The sequence below is a fragment of the Myxocyprinus asiaticus genome, chromosome 20 (genome assembly GCF_019703515.2).
Source record: "Myxocyprinus asiaticus isolate MX2 ecotype Aquarium Trade chromosome 20, UBuf_Myxa_2, whole genome shotgun sequence".
NCBI lineage: Eukaryota > Metazoa > Chordata > Actinopteri > Cypriniformes > Catostomidae > Myxocyprinus > Myxocyprinus asiaticus.
Genome location: NC_059363.1, coordinates 35,953,040 through 35,970,694, shown reverse-complemented (window position 1 = coordinate 35,970,694; position 17,655 = coordinate 35,953,040). Strand labels below are relative to the sequence as shown.

General features: G+C 38.6%; 1 protein-coding gene across 1 annotated transcript; it reads left to right on the top strand.

Moving 5' to 3' along the window:
* Nucleotides 1-207: 207 nt before the first annotated feature.
* Nucleotides 208-17,419, top strand: LOC127411232 (solute carrier family 2, facilitated glucose transporter member 1). Its single transcript, XM_051646645.1, has 10 exons — nucleotides 208-222; nucleotides 2,810-2,908; nucleotides 3,560-3,720; nucleotides 6,454-6,694; nucleotides 6,817-6,979; nucleotides 12,635-12,819; nucleotides 16,335-16,439; nucleotides 16,652-16,753; nucleotides 16,861-17,064; nucleotides 17,240-17,419. Exons 1-10 carry the CDS (start codon nucleotides 208-210, stop codon nucleotides 17,417-17,419), a joined length of 1,455 nt encoding a protein of 484 aa, XP_051502605.1.
* The last annotated feature ends 236 nt before the right edge of the window (nucleotides 17,420-17,655 follow it).

The window sequence follows — 17,655 nt, the reverse complement described above, 5'->3', positions numbered from 1 at the left end:
TGTGTTCTTATACAAATTGTTTCATGTCATACGAATAAAAAAAATAAAATGTAAAAAAATTAAAAAAAGAACACTGAACAACAACTTGAGCAACTTAGGACTGACTCAACAATTTCATAAAGCAGTTCAAGAAATTCAGGAATGTAATCAATGCAAAAATACATTTATTTCCCTTAATTTTCAGGAGGTGAAAATAATCAAAGGTCAATGGCTTTTAAGGAGGTTAGTGGATCTTTTTAAATCCTTTGTTTGTACTTAAAATATGATTAAATATGCGACATGCACCATTAATTAAACTAACTGCATATTCTTGGGCATATAAAATATAGCAACAATTTATATAGCTTTGTACATAGTTCATATATATATATATATATATATATATATATATATATATATATATATATATATATATATGTAAAATACATTTTTTGTATTTTATATGCCCAAGAATATGCAGTTAGTTTAATTAATGGTGCATGTCACATATTTAATCTCACAAATGTAATTGAGTCTTTATATATATATATATATATATATATATATATATATATATATATATATATATATATATATATATATATATATATATATAAGTAGCTTCAGTGCAACAGTAGGGTTCCAGAAGTAAAAATAGCACTAATTTTCTCCATAGAGAAATTATACCATGGTCTGTTCGAATTCTCGATTCTGATTGGCTGGAATGCGTGTGGTTCAAACCGTTGAATGCACAGGTAGTTCCGGTCAGTTTTAATCACTGTTCAATATGAATGCGCTGTTTGTAACCCTAGCAACATAACATTACAGAGCAAGCAGAGTGAACTATAGCACTTGAAAACATTTCCACTTTCAACAGCATAGTTAATATAATGGAATTCAGCTTGTTTTGTATGGAGGGTGAGAGAAGGAAATCAGGACCTATTAAATGCGTCTTTCGCTGTCCGGCAAGGTGATGCTAATTTAAACTGTAATGTGTTGTGTATTTTATGTGCTGAAGTGCCGCCTATAGCCACTAGAGGCCCTCCACGCTCACACATCTCTGACTCTGACTGAAGGAGAAGCACTGTTTGTTTACAAAATGCACGCATCATTTTGCGGTGAAGCATTACCAATCAAGGACAAATTGCGATTTCATTCTTGATTCAGTCAATCGTGCAGACTTGGTGGATACCATACCGATGTCTCAGAGGTCAAAATCCGCAGGTTCCAGAGTGTTTTCAATGGTTTTCCCCTTATCATACAGTAAGTGCTTCTTTTACTGTCAATGCCACGTTTATAACGTTGGTTTTTCCACATTTATGTGGAAATGACAATGAATAAAAATAAAATAATTTGTTTTCTATGGAGTGCCAACCCCTCTATGTTCTGTGGATATTATTATTTCTGGATTGTGCATTTAAATTCACAGTTTTGACCAAGTGTGTGGTCACACTACTTTTTCTCTGTGTCTCAATAGGCAGAGCTGTAGATCTAACAGCCCTTAGATAAAATTAACCATTATTTTTTGTTCTTCCAGTCAAATATTGCACTGCAAAAAATGTATGACAGCTGTAACTAATCAATTCTGTCAAGTGACCATGGTATAAGCGGGATAATCCACAGCTAGGTGTGCGTTAAACGGTTTTAAAGGCACGAGTGCTTTTAAAATTGTTTAATGCACACCTAGCTGCAATTAAAATCGTTTAACGCACACCTAGCTGTGGATTATCCCTTACATATATATATATATATATATATATATATATATATATATACAGCTCTGGAAAAAATTAAGAGACCACTCCAAATGTTTCTTAAATCAGCATCTCTACATATATGGCAACCATTCTATTTCATTCCAGTGTTTGTTGAATTCCTGCTTGAAGTTTACTCAAACACATAGCTATAAATAGTAAATACAGAGAAACTGAACAAAAAATTAAGAGACCACTCCAAATGTTCAGTTTTTCTAGATTTACTATTTATAGGTATGTGTTTGAGTAAAATGAACATTTTTGTTTTATTCTATAAACTGCTGACAACATTTCTCCAAAATTCCAGATAAACATATTGTCAGTTAGAGCATTTATTTGCAGAAAATGACAACTGGTCCAAAAAAACAAAAACAAAAATTATTTTTAAACAACACAATACTAATGTTTAAACATAGGAAGAGTTCAGAAATCAATATTTGGTGGGATAACCCTGATTTTCCTGGCTCAACAATTCTAGCAGGAATTCAACAGACACTAGAAAAGTACTGCATTACCCATACTCCTGAAGAGAGGTCCACCAATCAGAGAAGTTCAAAGAGCTAAGCAGTGACTGACCACTCCCATGAAGCTATGCAGAGACGTAATCAAGTCTTTGTACACTCTAAAATAACTTATATATTTCTATAGCCTATATCTTAATATTTTGCAAGAAACTTCAAATATGTTGTTATGCTCATAACCAATTACTGTACAATAAATCAATTGTTTCATAATGTTCCATCATTTCAACATAATTTGCAATGCTTCATGGGATGAGTAGCTTCCTCCCTCATAAAATATTTTAAGTACCCAGACTTGTACCATTTTTTCTACTTTATGCTTCAAATCAATATTGTGGTTCATCTCAGAGCTGGTTTGTTTGGTTCATAGCTTAGAACCCTTAGTGTAAGAATGTATTTATTTTTTAATGCCTGTGCAGTCAATGAGTAGGAATAATATTTCCAGAACCAAGGTTGCTCAAAAAGTGAGCTGCACTGCTGAGCACTATATTGCCAGATCATGATACAGTACTTTTGACCTGCTGAGTTGACTAACCACAACCCCATTCCACCCAGAATCAGCTAACCATTACGCTTCTGACCTCCATCGTAGCAGCGGTGCTCGGCTCCCTCCAGATAGGATACCACACAGGCAACATCAATGCCCCAGCCAGAGTAAGTAGAATTGATTTTAAGGGCCAGCCGCTAGCATGGTTTCTCAGTTACATACAAACTTCTCAGAATCCTCATAAAACACTGAATAAACATTAGCAAGTTGCAGAATATTTCCATTTAGCCAGCAATGGATTTGGAACGATTTGTATTTGCACACAGGTAGCTATGATGTCTGGTTTGTGTTGATTTATCGGCCATGTGTGGATATAGTGCAGTTGACTCTTGTGAGCCTTTCATTATGAAAACATTGGGACTCCTCTCAAGATATTAGTCATGTCTTCCAAGCAAGTGAAATGCACTTTCAGAGTGAAGTATTAAAATTACAGGCTCCTTTGACTTTCTGTCCTGAGAAATGTACTTTGATCAACATCTTTGCATTACGTATGCTATTTGTTGGTTGATATATCCTTGGATGTCTACATGACAATTAATGTGTTGAACCTTATAGACACAATAAATGTAAGAGTATGATGTATACAATAGTCTAGTGTTTCTTTTTGTGTGTTTATTTCATGCACAGTGGTTTCACTGAAGCAAAAAGTAATACTGTGACTTGATGTGGCATTTTACATGATCTAACATGATGAAATTGCATCCTGGCAAAGGATGGTATGGTTTATGGCTAACATGATTTTGTATTTTTTCATTGAGGTCATTGAGGAGTTTTTCAACACAACATGGAGGTCCAGACACAATCAGTCAATACCAGACCACAGTCTCACTTTCCTTTGGTCCCTCTCCGTTAGTATTAAGGACTTTGGTGCACTGCTTGGTTCACTGGGGGTCAAAGGCCTTGCTGACACTTTTGGGAGGTGAGAACATATGTTTGTTTCACAAATACCTGACCTATTTTCAGGAACCTAAGCCATTTATACCTGAAAATATCAGGATTTATTTATTTATTTATTTATTATCAATTCATATGCAAAGATTGCTGAATGTACAAGAAATCTAATTTTTCCACCTCAGGTCCAAAGTACTAGGGCCGTAACCACCTTAGATAATGGGAGAATATTATTAAATACCCCCTCATCCAACCCCCTTTTTCTCATTTACTAATTTCTCAAAGTCAAATCACTTGATCAACTTTTTTTCTACAATTTCCAAAAGCGATTTAAGAAATTCAGGAAAGCAATCAATGAAAAATACATTTGATGTTTATTCTGAAATAAATAAATAAAAGGGCTATGAATTGATAAATTGTTTTAAAAATAATTAATACAAATTTTCTGTGATTAATTGCAATTAAATTATGGTACATGATACAATACAACAAACATTAAAAAAACATTATAAATATACAGCTCTGGAAAAAATTAAGAGACCACTGCAAAATTATCAGTTTCTCTGGATTTACTATTTATAGATATGTGTTTGAGTAAAATTTTTGTTTTATTCTATAAAGTACTGACAACATTTCTCCCAAATTCTAAATAAAAATATTGTCATTTAGAGCATTTATTTGCAGAAAATGACAACTGGTCAAAATAACAAAAAAGATGCAGTGTTTTCAGACCTCGAATAATGCAAAGAAAACAAGTTCATATTCATTTTTAAACAACACAATACTAATGTTTTAACTTAGGAAGAGTTCAGAAATTAATATTTGGTGGAATAAACCTGATTTTCAATCACAGCTTTCATGTGTCTTGGTATGCTCTCTACCAGTCTTTCACATTGCTGTTGGGTGACTTCATGTCACACCTGGTGCAAATATTTGATGGCTTGTGGCCATCCATCTTCCTCTTGATCACATTCCAGAGGTTTTCAATGGGGTTCAGGTCTGGAGATTGGGTTGGCCATGACAGGGTCTTGATCCGGTGGTCCTCCATCCACACCTTGATTGACCTGACTGTGTGGCATGGTGCATTGTCCTGCTGGAAAAACAGTCCTCAGGGTTGGGGAACATTGTCAGAGCAGAAGGAAGCAAGTTTTCTTCCAGGATAACCTTTACAAAGATGTATCTAACCTATTCCAGCCTTGTTGAAGCACCCCCAGATCATCACCGATCCTCCACCTGGTCATCTAATGGTTAGACAGAGACCTGGAGACGCCTTCAAGCCACAGTGTCTCGTACCCACTGTGAAATTTCGTGGAGGATCGGTGATGATCTGGGGGTTCTTCAGCAAGGCTGGAATCGAGCAGATTCGTCTTTGTGCCACACAGACAGGTCAATCAAGGTGTGGATGGAGGACAACCGGATCAAGACCCTGTCATGGCCAGTCCAATCTCCAGAATTTTTGCACCTGGAGTGGCTTAAGGTCACCCAGACTGGTAGAGGGCATGGAAAGACGAATGAAAGCTATGATTGAAAATCAGGGAAATTACACCAAATATTGATTTCTGAACTCTTTCTAAGTTCAAACATTAGTGTTGTGTTGTTTAAAAATTAATATGAACTTGCTTTCTCTGAAAACGCTGCATAATTTTTGTTATTGTGACCAGTTGTCATTTTCTGCAAATAAATGCTCTAAATGACATAATTTTTATTTGGAATTTGGGAGAAATGTTGTCAGCACTTTATAGAATAAAACACAAATGTTCATTTTACTCAAACACATACATATAAATAGTAAATCCTGAGAAACTGATGATTTTGCAATGGTCTGTTAATTTTTTCCAGAGCTGTATTAACAGTATTTTATACTTATACTCTCAAAGAACTTCAACTGCAAGAAATTGGTTAATCATAATTTATTTTAATTATTTAAATACGTACAAGTTAACAGTATGTGTAACGCAAATTTCGTCGTCAGCACAGTCTGCGCTGCTCAGATTTTCTCAATATGCAAACACGGTCCTCTGTGCGCATCGTCGCCGCATGCGCAGGGCATTGACTGTACTAAAAAAGTATGACAAAGCAGCTTAAGTGGGCATGCGTTGAACACATTCATATTTGCTTGCGGTCAGAAGAGAATACACTCAGAAATAAAAGGTGGTCGGCCGGGCGCGATCCAATCCGGAACACAAAAACAATGAAGTATATCTGGGACTTCAGTCTCCAAGTGAGGACCAATTTTAGCCACGGAAAGTGGGAAAAACATTGGTGAAGTTTTGCCCACTGTACAAAAGTGCCTGGGTTTGTTCCTGGCAGGCAGCAGATGCCCTAACCCCACCCCCACCCTAATCCAAGCCTGTAAGGCTGAGTTGCCTGGCCAGGAACAACTCGGGACACCTTTATCCTATCGGCGTGAAATTTCAGAAGGTAAAAAAAAAAAAAATATGTTTTTTTTTTTTACAGGTTAAACAACAAATATGTTAATCGCAGAAATTCATATGTTAAATTTACCAGCCCTAAAATAAGTAAATGTTTACTTTTGGTTGCCAGTATCTTTGCATTACACACTAAACAGTTAATTCTAAGACGTAATTGTAATAAGTTTCATTAATATAAATAAGTTCATTATTCTGATAATTGTATCAGTCATTGGTGCACAAATGGCCCCATTTCCAGAGAACATCCTGCCAAGAAAAGGGCATAGTGAATTCTGTTTTAGAAATAATCTTGAAATAACTCTCACAATGCTTTTCATTGCATCCCACAGGCGTAATGCCATCCTAATAGTAAATGCCCTGTCTGTGGTGGGCGCATCTCTGATGTTCATGAGCAAAGCCACAGCCTCGTTTGAAGTGCTTATTGTGGGTCGGCTGATCTTTGGTTTGTTCTGCGGCCTGGTCATGAGTCTGAACCCTCTGTACATCCAGGGTGTCTCCCCCACAAACCTACGTGGTGCCTTTGCAACTCTGAACCAGGTTTCATTTGCCTCGGGCATTCTGCTGGGCATGGTGAGATCACACCTGCTCCTATTTTTTCTCCAGCTGAGCCCTTAACGGTTACGTAATGAACTAATGCCTGGATCTCATCAATGCGAGCCTTATTTTAAAAGTATTTGTTTTGTATGTCTCAGGTGGTTGGCTTGGAAACAGTGTTGGGTACAGAGAAGTACTGGACCCTGATGCTATCTCTGTCCCTTATACCAGCGACGCTCCAGTACATGACCCTTCCTTTCTGTCCCGAGAGCCCCCGCTACCTCTTCATCAACAGGGGCAAAGAAAAAGAAGCTGAAGCTGGTGAGTTAATGGACTTGAATACATTGCAGCTCTGTTATGCCAAAACTTTGAAGTACTGGTTGTATTGAAAATAGTTAAGCAACAATTTATTGTTTTCAAACATTCAGACATGCCCTATGCTGCTGAAGCTACACTTTCCTGTCAACAGAATATGTGAGAAACATTAATCAATGGGATATAAGCAATCACACTTTTTTGTGTTTTCAATTACTTGATGACTCATTCTATGAATATAGATCATCAGATTTGTAAAATACACTGTTTTTACCACTTACAGTTATGATCATTGAAAGTGACAGTATACGCAGCAGATGTCATTTGTCATGTTTATGCTAACCTTAACAAGCTCTATGTTGCCATAATATGCACCGTTACCCTCTGTTATTGAATTTTGTGAAAATAATTCATGTAAGATCATTAAAAAGTGTTTTTTTCCCCCCCATGCATAGACTGCATAGGATTCTCCTCCATTTTACTAGCACATTAGAACAATGCATTGAAAAGAACCAACTCAAAAGATTGATTTATTCACAAATCAGGCAGTTTTGATTCTACACAGCCTACACTAGCCCCTTCCAAGTGAGTCTATCAATGTTGTGGGGAGGGCGGCACTACATGTTATCAGAGCTCATGGAGCACAGTTTGCTTGACACAGGTTCTACACATGCTAAAATTGGCTCTTAAGATTGCCACACCCAAAGATATCATGCCCTAGGCCCTGTTTACATTTACCATTAACATGCAATCACTGTGATCCAGTTAAGCAGATTGGATTATCACCCAATCAGAACACAGCACGTTTACCTTTGTCCACATCAACTAGCTTCTGTGTCTTCTCTTTTCCCACGCAGAAGTATTCGATTACGTCATCAAATACGCCTCTGCCACCATGCTGATTGGAAACATGTAAACAAAGCATTGCATGTTTCTTTAGTACCAAGGAGATATAAATCGAAATAAAATAATTTTGAAACATTGTGACCGCATAAAACATTTACATGTAAATAGAAATGTTGGATAATATTTCACGAAGTGTTACGAGAAGAGAAGTATGAAGATAAACTTATATCTGATATTACCCACATATCATGCAATATCATCATCAATATGTGATGCACACTGTGGATGCTTACACAAGCCAAGAACTAAAGACATTTAAATCAAGTCATTATTTAGTCTTTGTTAAAACAGTTAATAACATGGGAATATTCATTAAATATGAACATACACTATCAAACTACACACAAGATATGAAAGCAAGCTTACATTCTAATGATCGCGAGTCCTGACTGCTTTGTGCAAACATAGTACACAATGCTAGTGTAAGTTAAAGGTTCAATTTATTGTCAGTCAGCATTTACACAGGTGCACAAGAAATAAATAAAAAAATATTTCACAAAAAGGGCCAAAACGGCAAAAGATGAACACTCACAAACAGGAGAAACAGCAAGGTAAATTTAAGTGTGTTATTAGCCCTGGGCGAGAGGAGCGGGCATAATAATAGTCGGCGGGGTTTGTGTGACGTTGATCTGTGAATGCAAATATGATGGCTGGATTGCATTTAGATTACATTGATATCTGATCACAATGTGTGCCCGATTACTTTGGCATCAGGACACGCAGATCAGAACACATTCTGATCACAAACGTGTTTACACTTGTCTTTTCAATGCGTATGTGGACAACATGCAGATACAGGTTGCATGTTAATGCCAAGTGTAAACACAGCCCTAGTTGTCGCCTAATGGATTGACAGGGCTTGGAAACTGTTGCAAAGATGAATGTAAGATGAGTGTATAAAAGGGCAGCAGAGAGACAGGCATCAAAAAGGTATCAAAGGGCAGAATACAGGCAAGAGAATAATGATTTAAGACATTGAGTCTCACTTTGGGCTGAAGTGTGAAAATCTTACAGGCTGCAGCAAAGGACATATGAATGATTGCATATCACACAACCAAGTTAATGAGCATGTAGTAGTATTTGAGTATATTTGGTTCCTTTTGTCTAAAACAAATTAAATGAAGTCACACCTTTTCTTTCTTCAACTTCATTAGAAAATTTCTCATTCCATAATGCAAAAGAAAAAAATAGTAATTCAAGAGGAGACAGGAGGATGCTGATTGTCAGTAATTCAGCAGAATTAGGTCGATTATGTCGAATCAGTGTGTGGACGTTCCACCGAGACTGCCCTGCTGTCTGTCATCCAGTCACTCAAACAGGTGAGAGAGGGATGCAGATCATCCATACTTATTCTACTGGACCTTTCTGAAGTCTTTGACACAGTCAACCATCAGATCCTCCTGTCCACCCTCTCTACTCTGGGAATCACAGGAACTGTGCTTGGCTGGTTCAAGTCCTCTCAGGTAGGTCTTTCAAGGTAGCCTGGAGAGGTGAGGTGTCCAAGTCACATCAGCTACTTACTGGGGTACTTCAGGGCTCAGTGCTTTATCCACTTCTCTTCTCTATATACACAACATCACTGGGACCCATCATTCAAGCACATGGGTTCTCTTACCACTGCTACACTGATGACACACAGGTCTACTTGTCTTTCCAGTCTGATGACCCCACGGTGTCGGCTCGAATCTCAGCCTGTTTGGCAAATATCTTGGCCTGGATGAACGAACACAACCTGCAACTCAATCTAGCGAAAATTTAGCTCCTCATCTTTCCAGCCAACCCTGCTGTTGAGCACAACGTCACCGTTCAGTTGGTTTCATCTACAATAACACCTTCCAAAACAGTCAGAAATCTAGGGGTAACCATAGACAATTAACACAATTTCATCAACCACATCTCAAAGACAACACGTTCATGTAGATTCATACTCTACAACATCAGGAAAATAAGACTCTTCCTCTCTGAACATGCCACACAACTTCTTGATCAGTCACTTGTCATATATATATATACTGGATTACTGCAACGCTCTCATTGCTGGCCTTCCTGCATGCACAATTAGGTCTCTGCAAATGATCCAGAATGCAGCAGCACATCTGGTCTTCAACAAACCAAAGACAGCATATGTTACACCACTCCTTGTCTCTCTACACTGGCTGCCGGTTGCTGCATGTATCAAGTTCCAGGTTCTGATGCTGGCATACAGAATATTCACTGGATCTGCTCCAGCCTACCTAAAATTATTCCTGCAGAGCTACATACCCACCAGAAGCCTGCGGTTGGCTAAAGAGCGGCGTCTTGTTGTACCAACACAAAGAGGCACCAAATCACTTTCCCCGAATTTTGACTTCACTATACCTCGGTGGTGGAACAACCTTCCCTACTCCAACCGTGAAGCCGAGTCCCTCTCTGTCTTCAAAAAACGGCTAATCTTTTCCATGAGCACTTGACCATAAACTTATGAATAAAAATAATAATAATATATTTATTTATGAATCCTCTTGTAATCTGATCTGTCTTGGATTATATTTTTCTGATGCATTAGAAACTTTGTAATGCTGCACTTCATACTACTGTCTCCTTTAGATGAATCGCTTTTGTTGTATTATTCCTCTTTTGTAAGTCACTTTGGATAAAAGTGTCTGTCAAATGAATAAATGTAAACATAAAGTAAATGGAGATTTCAGGGTACATGAACATTCGGATGTAGCATGCCAATTTCCGGTGTAATCATGCTGACAATTCAGGAAAACTGCCCAGAACCTCAGAAGTATCGCTCAGAAGCTAACAAAATCTTCATCCTTTTGCATATATGATCAAACCGGTGTGCAGTGCTGGATGGATTACTTGTGAATTGTGATCTGGTACTGATTGTACTGATTACAAATTACTTGACAAAAAATCCAATCAGTAATGTTATTTTGTAGATTACATTTCCCCAGGTAAACTGAGACATCAAGTTCATTGTAAGTGCATAAAACAATTGCAACATTGCGAACATTAATGACCATAAAATCAACAGCAATGACTAAAAACACTGAAACACGTTTAACCCTTACTGCTTACTGATAGTCCATGGCCTTTCCAAAGCTGAGGTGCAATATACATTATTATCTTTTGAACAGCAAGAATATTCTAAAAGGGCAGAATATTTTAAAACAGTTACACCAAGTCACACAAGTTGACAAGTTTTATGTCAAGTTTCATGCAGTGGACTCGATAGTAGAGTGATGGGCTTTGTATCATATTACTGCACATTTTGCAGTTGAATTATTGTGTACCCCGCAGGCAGGACCCTTAGAGATGGCATCCACTAGATCCTTTGAAGCAGTTAAGTTCAATGTATGAATTGCACACCATTGGTGTAATTCCATTCTTAAAAATGAAAAAAAAAAAAAAAAAAAGAATTTGAAAAATGAAATCTCTATAGATCCAGTGGTTAAATGCTGAGGTAGACCGCTCCATCTTCACCTGACTGGTTAATAGCAAGTATCAGTTCTAGTGCTCTCTTCCAAAAACACTCAAAGACTTACCAAACATATATCAGCGGTGTGCTGATTTAGAATGAAAAATTTAAAAGATTGAAAAAAGTGATGATCAATAAATTATTAACAATTTACTGCTGTTGCCTTGTTAATATGTAATCATGTAATCTATAAAAAGTAACTGTAATCCTATTATGAGTATTTAAAAATGTAATTTAATACAAAATACAAAATAAAGTACTTGATTTTTGTAATCTGATTACATAATCCAGATTACATGTAATAAATTAGTACCCAGCACTGCCGGTGTGATTACACTAGGCTGGTCTTAGACGCATACAGTCAAACCGGTGCGATCTTTATTCATACTGCTGTTTTCCAGCAAAGAGGGACTGAAGCGGTTGTTATAATGAACCAGCTGCTCAAATAGATCTCACATCACAATATCTTAATTTTTTTTAACTGTACAAATATTCAACTAATAAAAGTATAAAGCTGTAACCATTGGAGCTGACTGTTTTGATGCAGCACTGTATTCTGATGTCAAACAAAGGATATATAAACTAATCAGTCCACTTGAGCCTCCGCCACCCCCCAAGCACGGGACAGAAGGTCTAGTTGTCCCCCCTTATCGGCGGCCCTGACTCCACTCACACATTCTCGGTTAATGCATCATTGGACCTCTGAAGCTGCGTGGTATATTTTGAGTCATTTTCACAAGGTAAACATAGCTGAAACTTGCTGACAATTCAACAACTTTTCTTGACAATATGTCCATTGGTAAAAATAAGTAATCGTGCAGGCCCTACTAAGAAGTGAAACTGTCACGTGTTGTAGAGATGAGGCGAGAGAGCAGGATCTATGTGCAGCTTTAGTTTAATCCACAATCAAGAAGACGAGAATACATGGAACACGATGATAACAGTTACAAAACAGAACAGTCGTCTCTAATAACATTAACATATGTAACAACGAACAAGAACTGACAAAGAGTGAACAAAACAGGGTATATAGGGTATATATGCACACTGGTGCTGATGAGGGCATGGAGAACAGGTGAAGAAGATGGGGAACAGATGGCAGTGATGAGGGCATTGCAATATAGGAAATGTAGTTTATGGCAAACTGATGACATAAGAAAAAAACATTTCAAAATAAGAGTACTTTGAACAAAACAGTGACTAACTGTAACAGAAACAAACAGCAATTCCTTGAACTTTAAGTGAAGAAAAATTTAATCCAATATCTTTACTATTTCTTTTTGTGTTAGCCCTGAGAAGACTTCGGGGAAATCCAGAGATGGTGATGAAAGAAATGGAGGAGATGAGAGATGAAGCAGCCCACAGTGAGACAGGAGTGACTCTTAGAGAATTCCTCAAGAAGCGACGCTACAGGCAGCCTATAATACTTGTGCTCATCATAAACCTGGGCAGCCAGTTATCTGGATTCAATGCGGTTGGTGTTCCTTTGCCTGAATGTTCATCACTGCAATAACCAGTCTTAAAATGATTGTATTTCAAAGTTTAACTGGTTTAAGATAGGTCTTATAGGGTGATGGTATATTAGCTGGATAATTTGATTTTGCATACTATCTCAGAGCAAGTTAAAGCTAAGGGCACACTACAAAACTAAAGCTTTCCGCCCTGTGCACTTTTAAAGACTCAAGTTTATTTTTTGTCATGTTGTCGATGTTAATGTGCAGACTTTGCTAAGCTTAAAGACTTTTTAAAACATTAAATGTTTTTCCCTGGGATATTTTAGTTCAGTTTATTCTATGACTACATGCTATAAAATGGAGAAGTACTTGCAAACATGTTTGCAGTGATTTGCACACAACAAAGAAAAAAAAAAAACAGTGCTTGGGGAGACGTAGGGAGCAGTTAATGGGATTGGGATTGACTTGCAGTTACTCAACTTCCACTAGTCAAAGTGCACAGGTTTTTAAATTCCACCAGGAAACAAAGGCATATTCAAAAGGTACCAGGATGCTTCAATGAGCACTCTTGGGTAAGAAATAATCGCTGGATTTGCCAGGTTAATGGCATCAAATCTTTAAGTTGAAAATCACTTAGCAGCAAGTAAACTACATTTATTTTGTGTTTTCTGTACAATTATACTTTTGTGCATTTAACTGAATGTTTTTTGTATTATTATTAGAAATAGGACTTTGAGCCCTAATATTATAGAGAATGTAAGTATTATATATAACTTTCATCTACTGACACACAAATCATGGCTAGTATTAACAGTGATTGTATCAGCGTGCAATTCACCTCTGGTGGTACATTTTGAAAAATGTTATTTATTAAAACACACAAAATTAAACCAAACATTTCCAAATTCAAATTACACTTTAAATGAAAATATACTCAAAATTAGGAAGTGGTTGTGACGAGGAATGAGGATCTAAACGCAGCTTTATTAACACAAAAATAAAGAAACTCCAAATATAAGGAAACAAAACACAGGGAACCAAGCACAGAGCATCAAACAAAACATGCGAAGACTGACAAACTAACCAGGGGAAACAAGGGCTTAAATACACAAGGGAAAACAAGGAACACATGGGGAAACAATCAGGGAGAACCAATCATGAAATAAAACTACAAAGGACTACAAAACTAACACAGGAAATAGGAATGGGGAACTAAACAAGAATTTAAACATAAGTTCAAAAACAGGGAATACATGACAGAGCCCCTCTTTAAGGAGCGGATTCCAGATGCTCCCAAAAAACTAATTGTCCATGGGGTGTGGGCAGAAAGGGGAAACAGGGAGTTCTGGGGGGCACAAGGGGCAACCAGGCAGTTCAAGGGGGCACAAGGGGCAAGGGGAGCAGAGGAACAAGGCAATGTCAGGGAGGCTTGAGACCAAGGTGGAGCCGGAGGGATGAAGAGCCAAGGTGACGCTGCAGGCTCAGAGGACCAAGCTGGAGCCAGAGGTTCAGAGGGCTGAGGTGGAGCTTGGAAGACCGAGGCAGAACTGGTGGGAGTGAGGACCAAGGAGACCAGAGCAGATCAGGCGGACGGCCAGGAGACAAAGGAGATGACCTCGAGGTGGGGACTGGGTCAGGAGGCCTGGGAGGCACTGTAAGAGGAGTCTCTGGATGAGCGGGCAGAGCCGCTGGAGGAATAGTCTCTGGACGAGTGGGCGGAGCCGTGGAAGACTCTGTGGGTGGAGCCAGGAGAGGCTCGAAGGCAGTCGGAGCCATGGGAGGTGGAGCCGTGTGAGGCTCGAGGGGCAAAGCCGTGGAAGGCTCGAGACAAAGAGTCCTGGATGACTGGGAAATTACCTCCGTGGTCGTGAACATGGGAAAAGACTCGGGAACGACCTCTGTGGTCGCGGGCACGGGCGGAGACTCGGGAACAACCTCTGTGGTCGCGGGCACGGGCGGAGACTCGGGAACAACCTCTGTGGTCGCGGGCACGGGCACGGGCGGAGACTCGGGAACGACCTCTGTGGTCGCGGGCATGGGCGGAGACTCGGGAACGACCTCTGTGGTCGCGGGCATGGGCGGAGACTCGGGAACAGAAGCCTTTCTTCTCCTCCGGATGGCCGAAGTTGGCAACGCTGGCACTGGGATGGGCGAGGCTGGCAATGCTGGCTCTGGGACGGGCGAGGCTGGCAACGCTGGCTCTGAGATGGGCGAGGCGTCCGGCTCGTTGGCCATGGCAGGTGTGGGCGCTGGCTCGTTGGCCGTGGCAGGCGTGGGCGCTGGCAATTTGTGAGGTAGGGTCTTCATGGCCCTAAGCACCGACATCAGTGGCAGATCATTCAACTTGGAGCAAGGGAGCCGAAGATGCAGGTTCTGGCACGGGGTTCCCGCCATAATCCACTGTATAAAGGAAACCGCAAAGTTCCGGAGCCTTCTCCGCAGGCGAGGAATGAGGATCTAAATGCAGCTTTATTAACACAAAAATAAATAAAGAAACTCCGAATATAAGAAAACAAAACACAGGGAACCAAGCACAGAACATCAAACAAAACATGCGAAGACTGACAAACTAACCAGGGGATACAAGGGCTTAAATACACAAGGGAAAACAAGAAACACCTGGGGAAACAATCAGGTAACAAGGAACCAATCATGAAATAAAACTACAAAAGACTACAAAACTAACACAGGAAACAGGAATGGGGAACTAAACAAGAATTTCAACGTAAAAGTCCAAAAACAGGGAATACATGACAGTGGTAAATTAATAATAATAATACCAAATCCAAACATCTTACCCTCTCCAGTGTCTTTCTCCGTCCCCTTTTGCAGTTACTTAACAATCACTCTATGACAACAGGTGGAAAAATACCAATACAAATGACGTCATAAATACAATTTTAAAAATAATATGAATAATGAATAATAATTGACAAATAAACCATAACCTATTGATAGTTTAACACAAATTAAATATTTGTTTTGTTTCATAAAACGGCATTTGTCAGGGACATTATTTGATGTTCCACTATATTTTCAGAGTTTGGACATGACCTTTATTACCACTTGCTGGTGGAATCTCCAAACTGCAAATGTAGGAACTGAATTTAGATTTTACGCTGAAAACAGACCTGCTACTGAAACGATGATCTATTTCTCAGGAAAATAGCAAATTGCATCTTAAGCAACTTCTTTAACATACAAAACACACACCGTTTGGGCACATACTCCCACAGATAGCGCAAACACTCCCATTGACGCCCAATTACACTTTGCACCGGCATGAAAATAGAGCCCTCTGATGAGATGCGAATCTCAGACATTTTTTTCAAGTAACAGTAACAAGAAACCCAGATAAAATACTCAAAGTCAAGTTCACATCTCAGTTTTTCTTTTATTTTCTCATACCACTACAGTCTGTCCTTGTTGTTGGAGGTTATTCGAAGATCATGTGTAAGGATTCCACCACTGGGTTGCAAACATAGCAGAACTGCTCAATAGAAACTCTTTCCCATGTCTCCTTCTTTTCTTCCAGATCATAAATTATTCAACTAAGATGTTTGCCCAATCAAATTTTGATGAAGCCAAATATCTGACACTTGGGGTGGGCACTGTTAATGTGGCATTTACTATAGTAGCAGTAAGTATTTCATATTACATTAAAATTATTTTTATAATATTATATTCATTACATTCTTGCATTTGTAATTTTATAGTACAGTACACTTGGTCAGCTGTATTACTGTTTTTTTTTTGTTGTTTTTTTTTTCACTACAATTCATTCAAAGGATTAATAGACCAATGACCAATATCATTACAAGTAATATTGTATATGCTTTTCTTACTTCAAAGTTCTTCCTGGTGGAGAGAGCAGGACGCAGAAAGTTGTTGCTTGCTGGATTTCTGTCCCTCGCAATTTGTAACCTGCTTGTGACCATCACATATTCCATACTGGTGAGATTTCTAAAATAATTTGCTCTTCCTGTTTTCAAACTCTATCAGAAATAAGGTCAAAACGTCTTCACCTTAACTCCTCTTCTCTACCTCTTCTCTCATCTCAGCCCATAGTTCCAGACATACGCAATGTTCAGGTGCTGGTGATATTTTTGCTGATCTCAGCTTATGAGGTTGGACCTGGGCCAATCTCTTGGTTCATTGCTGCTGAGCTTTTTGACCAGTCGGCCCGTCCCATTGCTATGGCCTTCACAAGCATGTTGAATTGGGGAGGGAAATTTTTACTAGCATTGCTCTTTCCACCTCTATTGGTATATGTATCTCTTGTCTTGTCTAAAATATATTATAAAAAGATTTCAAATACATCAATACCATCAATACTTATTTTAAATACTACAGCTACTACTAAAAAAGTTATTGTTTACTCATATAGTTTACATGAAAATAACAGAAACATACTCATTGTGTTTTCATTTTTGTTTTCAGAACATGTGTGGGGCCTATGTCTACCTCCTCTTTATGTGTATGGCCTTGCTTGCCTTTACCTACACCATGTTTCGTCTTCCTGAAACCAAGGGACGCACCTTTGATGACATTGCGGCTGAGTTCCGTGGGGCAGAGGGCATTCCGCTACATAACAAGACAAATTTTAACACATTCACTTGACCATACAGGTTGCTCTGACTTTACCTTTTGACCTTGAAGTTACAAGGACCTTTAAACAATGATTGATTCAAATGCTTTTAATTGGTTTATATTCACAAAATATTACTGAGTAATGGGTTTCAGGGATTATGCTAAAGATAATCTAGTCTGCATAGAATATCTAGTCAGAAAATGGTAACCTATGACCTATATCCCAAAACAGAAGACCCTTGTAGACATTCCCCTGTAAACAAGAC